The following is a 13,351-nucleotide window of genomic DNA, read 5'->3' on the forward strand; positions in this document are numbered from 1 at the left end:
AGACCTCTACCTGAGACCCTTGAGAGCCGCTGCCGGTCTGAGTAGGCAATACTGACTTTGATGGACCAAGGGTCTGATTCAGTATAAGGCAGCTTCATGTGTTCAAGACTGAAACCAACAGGAATGGAAAGTAATGTAGGAATAGAAGAGGGTTCAAGAGAGCTGAAAGCTTTAGAATTAAAGAAGGTATTTATAAATGAATGTGAGAAGGCCAGTGAAAATGGGGGGGGGAGAGATTTGTTGGCAGAATGGTGAGCAGACAATAGAAAAGAACAAAAAGCAGAGGCCAGGAATGAGAAATATCTGCAAAAGTTATGAGAAGAATATATCTCACCTAGAGACATGGCCATTATTTCCAGTACAAGTCACAAGGAACCATAGCTGGCTTGTGAGGAATAAATATTCAGAAGACACAACAGTCCATGCGTCTTTCCACATCACGAGAGCTCATGTGACGCTGTACTCCATGCCCACTAAAGTGGAAGAAAAATACATTGTCGTATAACTTATCTGTTAAGTTCTGCATTTATTCATTTATGCATTTATCGTGCTGCTATTATCCCATTATACAATATGTATAACTTACTCGTTCACCAATTCACAGGGCATGTGTGCATAGCTCTTATGTGGGGCTTTAGCTTGCGCTAGGCTCCTGGCCATCCACTCAGCTGGTAGATACAAATTCAGAATCAACACACATGCCACACACTTTACTTTGTCAGCTTTGGGGAGTTGGTTTGGGTCTAGTATTGTGAACACTTCCGGCTTCTGGTTTTATGAGGTCTATCAAGTTGAAATAAATGTTGTTGTCCTTTAAGGTGCCCCTGGATTTCTGTTTTATTTTGCTTCAACAGACTCACACAGCCACCTTTCTGCAATTAGCAGGACAGAACCTGATTTATTTTATTAAGAATTTCAGCAGATTACAGAATTAGAAAACAATGCAGAAAAGACCACACCATACAGCCAACTAACAGTGCAATAAAACTGTATTACAAATTAGAGAACAATGAAACAGTAGAATCCATCCAACAAACAATCGGAAGGGGGAAAAACTGTCTTATTTTTTTCAGACATCAAAACCACAATCCTGTCCTTTTCATAAAAAGAGCTCTCTTGAAGAATTCCATTTTGCCACCCCTCAATCCCTGTATAAAATTCCCTCAGATGGCAGATGAAGTGTGGGAGCATGCCTGACATCATCGGTTGAATTGGATCAAAGACTGTTTTGCAAAATAAGACTCAGGCAGTTTTTTTTTAATATGGGCATGTTGTCCTTCATAAAGAAGGGCACCACTTAAGCATATCCTAATGTTTGCATATATGTGGGCTTGTGTAGTAAAGTAAATATATCTTTTGTGGAAGACATTGCAGTCTAGGAACACATCTGTTACTCACATCTTCCCCAAGCAAGTTTGGAAACCTGTATTGGCGATGACAGCTTTTGCAGCAGGAGAGATTGTTATCACTTTAGCTGAAAAGCACATTCAGAGCTCATGGCTAAATAAGACTTGGCACAAGATCCAAATTTCAAAGACAGAAATATTATAAAGTTACTTCACATCTTTTGGTGAAATCAAGAGGTCTAAGATGCCAGTCATAAAGATTTGGAGCACGTTGCATTGATTCATTGGAATTTAATCCTGTGTAACACCTCCGACCGAAACTGCATAGTCACAATTAAATTCCGAAGAAGTCAACAGGATATAGGTTAGCCACAAGTAAGTTGTTCCATTGGTTTTCAGTGGGGCAAATGCAACTGACAGTCTGGTCCTATGTGGAGGTAAGAATGCCCAAACCACATGGACCTAAGAGAACTGGGCTCTCACTTACTCTTGGGGCCCATGTATTTATCTGAAATTCAAGATCCCTGATCGCCTGGTTTATCAGTGAAGAATGAAATGTACACCTTTTATTATACCAGGCGTGGTCTAAAACATCCCAGATGAAAATCGCCACCCTTAAGCAACTCAAGCCAGCGAGTAAACATTCCCATTCGTTCTAGAGCTGGGCGGAACTCTTCAGGGTCTTCTGATGCAAGACTTGTTTTTGTTTGTCGTTGGAAAGAGAGCGACAATGACATCGTTGGGCGCACTCCGCACGTGAGCGGATCGTTCGCAAACGCTTCTCAGAGCAAGAGGGTGTGCTCGCACACAATTTTCATTCCAATAAAATATACGAAACAACGCGGGCAAGCAAGCATCACTTCCTAGCCGGTAATGCCGAGTCGGAATGAGAACGAACGCATTACAGTAGAAGTATCACCGACTCCTCCCACCTTTGCATGGCAATAATACAAGTACTAAAAGTGCATGTGCAAAAATGTACCGTAATCTACGAGCTATAGCATCACAGACCGATCTTATATATGGTTTCTTGGCTGCCAGTCCCACTGAATTAATTCAGTAGTAGGAAAGGACAAGAGTCCAGTAGTACCTTAAAGACTCACAAAAATATTTTCTGTAAGGGTATGAGCTTTTGTGAGCCGCAGCTCACTTCTTCAGATACAGCTAGAATGTGAATCTAGCTGTATCTGAAGAAGTGAGCTGTGGCTCACGAAAGCTCATACCCTTACAGAAAATATTTTGGTTAGTCTTTAAGGTGCTCCTGGACTCTTGCTCTTTTCTGCTACTGCAGACAAACACAGCTACCCGCTGTGAATTAATTCACTTACTTATTGTCTGTTAAGTGTGCAGTGCTTGCAACTTGAAAAACAGAACTATTTTATGAGAGGTTTAAAGGAACACGTATTAAGAAACTTAAGAAAGTTATAGCACACTGTTAAAATCCACACCCTGCCAGAAATTGTTTTAGCCTTTAAGGTGCTGCTGGATTCTTGCTTTTTTCTCCTGCTAGTGACAGACTCACACGGCTACCCAGCCCGATCTAAAATCCAGTTATTATAGAACAGCCAAAGCAGGGCTGAGCGAAGGGAAGTTCAACTACACGAACCAACGGACCACCTCCCATTGACTCTCCACGTGCGCGGACAACTCGCGCATGCGCCCAGGCTTTCCTTTCTCGTGGGCTTGTGCGGCGGGGAACGGGGCGTGGGCGTGGCTTCTGCTCGCCAGCCCGATTGGTTGTCAGTTCGCTGTGGGAGGGCCGCCGGGCGGGGCTAAAGGAGGAAGAAGGGTTGCCATGGAGACGAGCGCGCTGTGACTTTCGTTCCTCGCCGGTGCTCTAGGTGGGGGGGTCGCCGCGGGCTTCCCTGGCAGTGAGGGCCGGAGTCCCCACCCCCCACCCCGTGGGTCATGATGAACAAGGGGGGGAAGAAGGATACCCGCAACAGTAAAACGCCCCCCGGTAGGGAAGGGAAGGTCTCGGACATACTTTGGGACGGGGAGGGGACATTCTGGGGAGCGCCTTGGCACCGCCTTGGCAAGAGGGAGTGCAGGTTCCCATGTTCCTAGCAAGAAATCTCGGCTCATCCTTGGGAAGTTGCACCCTCTCTAAGCCAAGGTGTTGCAAGAGGAACCCTGCACGTTTTCATGGAAGGTTTTGCATTGGATTTGCCACTCTTTAGACCAGTGGTTCCCAACCTTTTTTTGACCAGGGACCACTAGGACTTTTTTGTTCGGTGCAGGGACCCCAAGGTTCAAAATAAAAATTCCGGGAATTTTAAAATAAACTTTAATCATAACTGTTAGTTAAACATTAAACTTAGAATAATAATTGAAAATATTAATTTATTAAGGGTTTATAACTTTCTTTCGCGGACCTTAATTTAGTTCTCGCGGACCCCTGGGGGTCCACGGACCCCTGGTTGGGAACCAGTGCTTTAGATGCACTTTCCCCCCATCCATATTCTCAAAACTCTGCATGGCGGCTTATTGTTGAGTTTTGAGAATATGGATGGGGGAAAAGTGCATCTAAAGAGTGGCAAATCCAATGCAAAACCTTCCATGAATAAATGGCCCCAGAGACAGCCTTCTTTAACACTTCACATGTCTGTGGTTGACTGCACCTTGGCGTTGAAAACAAGTCCCAGACCTGAGTCATAGTTCGTATTAAGCTCTGTGCATGTGTTGATGGCAAAAAAAAAAAACTGTTGAGGAGGGGACTCAGCTAGTGTCAAACAAGGAAGGAAGAAAGGAAGAAAGAAAGAAAGAAAGAGAAAGAAAGAAAGAAAGAAAGAAAGAAAGAAAGAAAGAAAGAAAGAAAGAAAGAAATGCTGCCCTTAGCAGTGCTGCAGAGGCAGATTCCGTGAACAGAGAGAGTCTAGTAAATCAAAAACCTTTATTAGGTATTTGTTGCAAATAGGGAGCCTGGTAATTATTCCGCAGTTTGGACACTTCAGGAACAGGAGGGGTGCGGGGTGCCAGTGCCACTCCAAGGGCCCTTGGTCGCAAATGGGCGTCTCGCTTAGCTGCAGATTCAGATAGACAAGAGAAAGCATGCTTCACGCAATGCACAATTAGGTTGTGGGATTTGCTTCCCTGAGATGTAGTAGATAAATGGGGAAGGGGGAACCATGTACGCTATCCTGATCTCCATGGCGGAAAGGTGGGATGAATCTTACGAGACAGTACTGGATTTCTTTAAAATCAAAATTCATGGGGCAGAGGTCTATCAGTGGCAGTTAAAGAGATCCTGTGAAGTTAATGCTGGGACCGTACATCGGAGGGCATGTACTGTCAACTTCATGCTGTGTTTGTGGGCACCCCACAAGCGTCTGACTAACTACTGTTGCAATCAGAATGCTGGCTTAGATGGACCTTTGGTCCGAACCAGCAAAGCTCTTTGTAATATTCTTATGTACTGTTCACAGAGACCAGCCATTAGCGCGGGTAGCACTGAAGGAAGTCAGAGAAGACAGTATCTGCCAGGGCCAAACTAGACATGATGGTGTCCTCATGATTGCCACACTGTTGCCATTTTAAAGAGATTTAAAAATGCTGTGAGGGCCGGATACTGATCAGGGCTGCCCTGTGGTGGGCTGAGGGGCTCTTGTCCCCACCCCATGGCACCTTATCAATAGGGTTGCCAGCTCCAGGTTGGGACATACCTGGAGATTTTGGGGGCGGAGCCTGAGGGGGCAGGGTTGGGGAGGGGAGGGACTTCAATGCCATGGAGTCCAATTGCCAAAGCGGCCATTTTCTCCAGGGGAACTGATCTCTGTCAGCTGGAGATCAGTTGTAATAGCGGGAGATTTCCAGCTACTACCTGGAGGTTTTACAAACACAAGTTAGCGTGCTGTAAGTTAATTAGCAAACAAAACAGCAAACAAATTGCATACAAGTTAATTTTATCAGCAACAGTGGTATTCAATTTTCATATCCACCTTACATGCAGGAATAATGTCCACTTCATATGTGCATTTCACATGCACAAAAAATCACATACATAAAAAAATAATAAGGCATAACTTATAGTCCTTATTTAAGGTTGTTTGTTTGCGTCTAAGAGGTAAGTTTGGTAGTCCTTTCACTTCTACAGAAGTCCGGTATCCTTTCTGTTTCGGCTTATGAAAAAGCCTTCCTCAGGGACCACTGTACAAATTAAATAACAGTATGTACAAAGCAAACGGCATAAAATATAGAATCATAATAATATATATAAAATGGTATATTTACACGCTAGCTGTTATTAACTTGCTTGCGTGTTGGCAAAGTAGCCATAATTACACAACCTTTTTAAAGAATCTAATCACATGATTACAGAGTGAAATTAGAACATCATGATTTAAAGATACACAACCTATTTTATATAACAAACATAGGAGATTTAAATCTACATTCAAGTACTTCATAAGTAGCATGCCAAATCTAATGATGTATTTAACCCTTTAGGATATAAAGTATCAAAGAGATGTATATATTTCGATTCCTGGCGCTTCAGTATTAAGTCAATGTCTGATCTGTGTATTATGTCTGATCTGTGTATTAATAAATCGCCATAATACAAAAAATGATAATTCTTCATCTGTGTGGTTTTTTTCAAGAAAGTGTGGAGTTAATGGTGCTTCTACTATATGATTTCTGATTCTGGATCTGTGTTCGCTGATGTGATATTTGATAGGTCTCAGCATTTTACCAATATACCAATAATGACATGCACATTTAATACCATATATAAGGTATCGCGAGTCACAATTATTGAAGCTCTCAATAATAAATGTTCGACCTGTTACTGGGTCGGTAATTTCTTGTACTGTCAACATAAATCTGCAACTTTGGCAGGAGCCACATTTAAAGTTTCCTTTTGGTAAGCTGGTAAGTGGTACAACTCGTGGTATTTTGTTAACAAGCATATCTCTAAAAGTTGTCGTGCGTCTGTATGCTATACGTGGTGGTAACTGGCAGCCGGGTAGGTGCTGAACCAGATGCCAGTGTTTATGAAGAACTTGTCTGATTAATGGGGACATTGACGTGTACTGTAACATGCAAGTAAGTCGTGTGTTCATTTGTGTAGGAGATTCAACGAGTAATTCATTTCTAGGTTTACATTGAGCTTTAAACTTGGCCTGTTTTATAACCCTCTTAGGGTATCCCCGATGTCTTAAATCTGTCTCAAATTGCTGTGCTGACCGCATGTAGTCTAATTCATCAGTAGAGTTTTCAGTCGGAGCAACTAACTAAATGGAAGATTGTTTTTTAAATGAAGAGGGTGGAAAGAATTATAATGTAATAAAGTATTACGTGCCATTTGCTTCTTATACGAACGAACCCCTAACATCCCGTCAAGTTTCTTATAGACGGTCACGTCTAAAAACGGAATTGCCTGTTTATTGTGTTCCCCACTCAGTTTAATGTTCGGATCCTGTTGATTGATCCACTGAGAAAATCCCTCAAAACTACGGGAGTCTTCCATGACTAGGAACAAATCATCCACATACCTATCGTAAACAATTATTTTATCACTAAACGGGTTATTTTGCAAGATATGCGCATGCTCAAAGGCTACCATATAAATATTCGCAATGGGCGGTGCGTAAATAAAAAACATCGTCATATACAAAATTATTCTTTTCCATCACAATATCCAATTCAATCCCGTTCAAATCCACAACCTCCTACTCATTTTTTGTTATATTTATTGGATAATTGTGACTCGCGATACCTTATATATGGTATTAAATGCGCATGTCATTATTGGTATATTGGTAAAACGCTGAGACCTATCAAATATCGCATCAGCGAACACAGATCCAGAATCAGAAATCATATAGTAGAAGCACCATTAACTCCACACTTTCTTGAAAAAAACCACACAGATGAAAATTATCATTTTTTGTATTATGGCGATTTATTAATACACACAAATATGACACATCAGACATTGACTTAATACTGAAGCGCCAGGAATCGAAATATATACATCTCTTTGATACTTTATATCCTAAAGGGTTAAATACATCATTAGATTTGGCATGCTACTTATGAAGTACTTGAATGTAGATTTAAATCTCCTATGTTTGTTATATAAAATAGGTTGTTTATCTTTAAATCATGATGTTCTAATCTCACTCTAACCATGTGATTAGATTCTTTAAAAAGGTTGTGTAATTATGGCTACTTCGCCAACGTGCAAGCAAGTTAATAACAGCTAGCATTTAAGTATACCATTTTATATATATTATTATGATTCTATATTTTATGCCGTTTGCTTTGTACATACTGTTATTTAATTTGTACAGTGGTCCCTGAGGAAGGCTTTTTCATAAGCCGAAACAGAAAGGATACCGGACTTCTGTAGAAGTGAAGTGAAAGGACTACCAAACTTACCTCTTGGACGCAAACAAACAACCTTAAATAAGGACTATAAGTTATGCATTATTATTTTTTTATGTATGTGATTTTTTTGTGCATGTGAAATGCACATATGAAGTGGACATTATTCCTGCATGTAAGGTGGATATGAAAATTGAATACCACTGTTGCTGATAAAATTAACTTGTATGCAATTTGTTTGCTGTTTTCTGTTTGCTAACTACTTGGAGGTTGGCAACCCTACTTATCAAGTGCCAAAATGGTCACACACAGACATACATGCTCCACAGCTGTTTCAGTACTTGAAAAGGCACATGTGGGGGGGGGGAATAGACAAGACCACCATGCTGCGGGCCCAATCAGGATTGAGGCCTTGTGACATTTTAAAATCACATAATTTGGCCCTCTATGTCAGTTTTGAGGTGGGCCAGATGTCTATCTCCCTATACATCCAATCCCTGCAATCCAAAAGGTCTGGAAACTTCCATTCTCACATGAGTTGTCACCCATCCATCCCACAAATAGGCTTGATTGTGGGATCCATGTGCTGTGTGCAAGTTTCACTGCAGGATTCATGCTTTCAGAAGTACAAGAGAAATAATTGTTACCTAACTTATATCAATTTGCTACACTTGTGTCTTTGTGGGAGCATGCTAAACCAATACCATAGTAAATTGCTGTGCAAATGTGCCTGAGGAGAGAATGTGGTACTGAAGTAACCTCGTGTACCTGTTGTTTGTGGGTCAGCAGTGACACACTGCCCTGTGGGTGGGCCGAGAGCAGAAGACTGGGTCATAAAATAGCTTGGTTTGTGAAGCAAACATGTGAAGCTTTAACTAACTAAATCAGACAATGGGAAACTTGGTACAAAAGTGAAAATTCCCCATTAAAATTGTATTGCTAGTGGAAGCTGAAGGTTGGGAAAGTGGCCAGAAACAGTGTAGTGTGAGACTTCCATCTGGCAAGTAGAAAAAAATCAAGGTGTTGAAGAAATATTTTATTGTTACTTCCTTTATTGTTACTTTATTGGAGAAAGATCACAGTGGGTAGCCGTGCTAGTCTGTCACAAGCAGTAGAAAAGACCAAGAGTCCAGTAGCACCTTAAAGACTAGCAAAATTTCTGGCAGGGTATGTGAAGAAGTGAGCTGTGGCTCATGAAAGCTCACACCCTGCCAGAAATTCTGTTAGTCTTTAAGGTGCTACTGGACTCTTACTCTTTTCTTCTGTTACTTTATTGTTACTTTGCCTGTGGCTTCGTCAGGGAATCTATCATAGCATAAGTCTCACCTTTTCTTCTGCTTGCTACTGCTGGTGTGGCCCTGAATGTCCCCTCCTGAGACTTCCGTCTGGACCAGATTGTATGAAGGATTATACCTCATTAATAAGGTGTAGGATGCCCTGCAAGAAAGCACAGGAGTGCTAAATGTGAAATGTAGTGTGATCTGCACCACCATTTTATACTAAGATCAGTAGCAGATTGTGCAGTAAACTGGGCAGACTCATAAAGAAGATAGCTGCTCTTTAAAGCTCTTACTGTTTGGTTCCCAACCTTTTTTGACCAGGGACCACTAGGACTTGTTTGTTCGGTGCAGGAACCCCAAGGTTCAAAATAAAAATTCAGAGAATTTGAAAATAAACTTTAATCATAACTGTTAGTTAAACATTAAACTTAGAATAATATTTGAATATATATTTTTATAATAGAGAACTTTTAATTGAAAATATTAATTTATTATGGGTTTATAACTTTGTTTCGCAGACCTTAATTTAGTTCTCGCGGACCCCTGGGGGTCCATGGACCCCCGGTTGGGAACCAGTGGTTTAAAGTATCTAGTAGTTGACTGAAGAAGCCCAAGACAGAGGCTTTCATCCTGCATAGGAATCCACACACGGAAGCTGCTTCCATACACAGATTCCTTTGGGAACCAACCACACGCACATGGAGACTGGATGGAGGTGTTCATCTGTGTTGTGATGTAGATTTAGGTGTGTGTCATCCAACACAGTCCCCAATTGCATGACAAGGTGTGGAGGAGTGTTACTACTCTGAAGATGCCTGCCACAGTTGCTGGCGAAACGTCAGGAAAGAAAATTCCAAGACCACGGTTACACAGCCCGGATAACCTACAAGAACCAATGAAGGTGTGGAGGAGTCTGTGTGTTTTCAGCTGCATTGCAGTGCAGATGGGAAGTTCTTATCTACAACCAGTCTTTTGGGTTGCGTAGGTGTTGCTGTAGATGTCTATTTCTGGATTAATATTTATAGTCAAACATTTAAAGCAGCAAGAAGATCTATTTGAATTCAACTTTTCCAAAAAGATTAATACGTTTAATAAAGGATTTCTACATTATAAAGCCACATTGTTGAGAATACTGCATGGCTAGAAGAATACGCTGGGTGAAGAAAACTTTAAATAGTTCTTCATATTTAATGATGTGGCTTTTGACTACATACAGTATGTTTGGGATGAAGTATAACATCCCCCCCAGGTTTTTTTTGGAATTTAAAATACTTTTAACTATTCAATTTTGAAATATCTGCCATGCCCTTCTGGTAATGAAACAGTATTCAGGGCAGCTTTTGGCAAAGTTAAAAACAAAGTATCACATTAAAATAAAGAAAAATCATAAAGATAGAAGTAAAACAGCCTAAAGGGATAGAAGCTGCAATAAATCCATAGTAATAGAAACAGTAAAGTCAAGAGCATTGGGACCCATCAACAGCATCAAAATCAAAAGCACCAAATTAAAAGCAGAGGCAAAACCAACAAAGCAGCAGACATTTTAAAAAGAGACATCAACAGGACCTAGTTGAGCTTCACCTGCCATCCCAAAAAAACTCCAGAGAAGTAGTCACACAGGTCTCTGGAAGATCAAGTGAGAGGGAGCAAGTTGGCTTCCTGTGCAGAGAAATCTGAAGTGTGGTGGTAACTCCTAAGAAAGCCCTGCCCTGCGTGCTCACCAACGGCTTCCATGTAGGCATGTAGAGAAAGGCAGCAACAATTGATAATAATTTATGGGCAGGCCCTCACGGTGGTCCTCAAATGTTTTGGTCCCAAACCATTTGGGCTTTCAAGGTCAATACCAGCAGTTTGACCTGGGCTGAGAAACAAATGTACTTATTTAAAACGTTTGACAGCTGCCTTTCCACCCAATTCAGGATATCCAAGGCTGCGACATTAAAACATTTCAAAAATTAAAATATTAAAACATTTCACACACTAAAAAGCATTTAAAACACACAAATGTATATATTACGATGGGTAGCCATGTTAGTCTGTCAATAGCAGTAGAAAAGAGCAAGGGTCCAGTAACACCTTAAAGACTAACAAAATTTCTGGAATGGTATGAGCTTTCGTGAGCCACAGCTCATACTCTGCCAGAAATTTTGTAAGTCTTTAAGGTGCTACTGGATTCTTGCTCTTTTCTGTTAACGTATAAACAGATAAACACACACAAACAGGGAGGAGGGCTAATAAGAGTTAGTCAGGGAATGCCAAGCAAAACAAAAAAGTCTTCACATGCTGGTGGAAGACAAAGGTAGAGAGAGAGACCGATGAAACTTCCTGGGGAGAGAGATCCAATGTTTTGGTGCCACGAGTGAGAAAGCCTTTTCTTGGGTTGCCACTTTGGTGGCTTGGACCATGGATATAAAATTAAAGAATTACAATCTCCATGATGGATCCCAACTAACATCCTCGCCCTTTAAAAAAATAGAGTTCCCATCGAAAATCTAGTATTTTATTTACTTCGGTGCCTTTATTTCAGATAGGAGAAAAACAAAACCTTTTGAGCAGCCTACCTCTCCAGTTCAAGAAGAGCCAGAGCCTGTGAGCTGTGTCCTGCAAGGAGATGAAATCCAAGCCCTGGCAATCAAGTTGGAAGACCTTAAAAAAGTGGGTAGATAACAATGACTTTCTTTCCCACCACCAGATTACCTTCTTCCTTGGAATATTATTTTTTTCTCATAAGGCTTTTTTTTGTCACTTGCATGTATGAAATGAGTATCATGAATCACCATTTCTTATTTCAGGCAGCTAATTAGCAAGGGGATGAATGTGTATTTGGAAGGGGTACAAAGTTTAATTTAACTATAAGTGAGTTCTTTAGCCCCTGCTATCCATAGGATAATGAGAATAGTAAAGGTAGAGCCTTTCTCTATTGTGTGTCTTCACTGGGGCCATATTCTGTTTTGGTAGCTCCATGCAGAACACCCTCCCGAAGAAGAAGAGAGACCTTCCATAACCAAGAAATTCCTCGTTCGTAAATCCAAGCCCAAAACAACTGGGAAGAAAAAACATTTCCTGGTTGCTTATCCAGCTGTCACCGATGAAACTCAGAAATTACTGCATTATTCTGGTATGGTTATCTCCAGTTAATACTGTTCATAATATAGTCTTGTTATCCCTGAATGATCTATGCTATAGAGGTTTTTAAAAACTCCTTGGATGGATTCTATGTCTTACAGGACATACTGTGGTATCTTTTGTTGCAGGTATAGAAGGACCAGTAGTTGATAACTACGGACACATCCTGCCCCACAGCATCTTGGGAACTCTCCAGGAATTCAAGAAAGAAGCCTTATCAAGAGGAGTTTCTCAAGTTCGTTTCAACTGCTGTATAGTGTTATTTCAGAGGCATAGTTAGTGGAACTAAATCAATAAACAATGCCATAAGTACTATATAAGATTACCTAGTCCACTCTACCCTTAGCCAACCCACTTAATGGTGGTATGAAAATTCAGAGCTTTCCATGGTCCAGATGCAGCCATGACAGTTATAGTACAACTTATCCTTTCTTTAAGGGGAATGCCCGCATTAACATCTCTCTGTGGCAGGTCTTTACATTGTGCTTTTGATTATATTGCTCTCTCTTGTCACCCATCTACTGTTCTCAGTAAGTCAGCTCTCCTCTCTGTGGTATGCATGGGCGCCCCTCTGAGTTGGTTTAATGGAAGGCACAGAAAAGTTTCTTTTGAATCCTGCAAATGCTGTGGCGGTGCATCTCTCCTCCATTAAATTTACCCCATGGCAAGGAGCAATGGTATGCCACTGGAATCCCAAAGGCATTTGGTAGTGCCTGGGTTGCGCTGGAAAGAGCCATGCCACAGACCTCCCATGTTACATACTGTAGCCATCATCATTTATTAAATACAGTCAATGACCAGCATAACACTTGCAATAATACAATACAATTCCCCTAATATTTATCAGGCAGTCTCTTGTGCCAACAGCGATCGCATGCTGTGGAGAGCCAGCATGGTGTAGTGATTAAGAGCTGTGGTTTGGAGCGGTGGACTCTGATCTGGAGAACCGGGTTTGATTCCCCACTCCTCCTCATGAGCGGTGGAGGCTAACCTGGCGAACTAGATTTGTTTCCCCACTCCTACACGTGAAGCCAGCTGGGTGACCTTGGGCTAGTCACACTCTCTCAGCCCCACCTACCTTACAGGGTGTCTGTTGTGGGGAGGGGAAGGGAAGGTGGTTGTAAGCCAGTTTGATTCTTTCTTAAGTGGTAGAGAAAGTTGGCATATAAAAACCAACTCGTCTTCTTCGTCTTCTTCGTCTGTTTTCACTACTTCTTGGGTAATGTGAGAAGCCTTGGGTCATGTGGGAGGAGCCCTAAGTGTAGCCCCACT

The 13,351-nt window shown here is 41.4% G+C and overlaps 1 protein-coding gene across 1 annotated transcript in view; it reads left to right on the forward strand.

The window, feature by feature from the left end:
* The first annotated feature begins 3,254 nt into the window (after nucleotides 1–3,254).
* The window catches only part of MYCBPAP (MYCBP associated protein), a 39,373-nt gene continuing 29,276 nt past the window's right edge, over nucleotides 3,255–13,351 (forward strand). The window contains exons 1-4 of the mRNA XM_056864282.1: nucleotides 3,255–3,306; nucleotides 11,481–11,608; nucleotides 11,912–12,071; nucleotides 12,208–12,314. Coding sequence (XP_056720260.1) covers nucleotides 3,255–3,306; nucleotides 11,481–11,608; nucleotides 11,912–12,071; nucleotides 12,208–12,314 — 447 coding nt within the window. The remainder of the gene's footprint in view (nucleotides 3,307–11,480; nucleotides 11,609–11,911; nucleotides 12,072–12,207; nucleotides 12,315–13,351) is intronic.

Source organism: Euleptes europaea, chromosome 1 (assembly GCF_029931775.1).
Source record: "Euleptes europaea isolate rEulEur1 chromosome 1, rEulEur1.hap1, whole genome shotgun sequence".
NCBI classification, from domain to species: Eukaryota; Metazoa; Chordata; class Lepidosauria; order Squamata; family Sphaerodactylidae; genus Euleptes; species Euleptes europaea.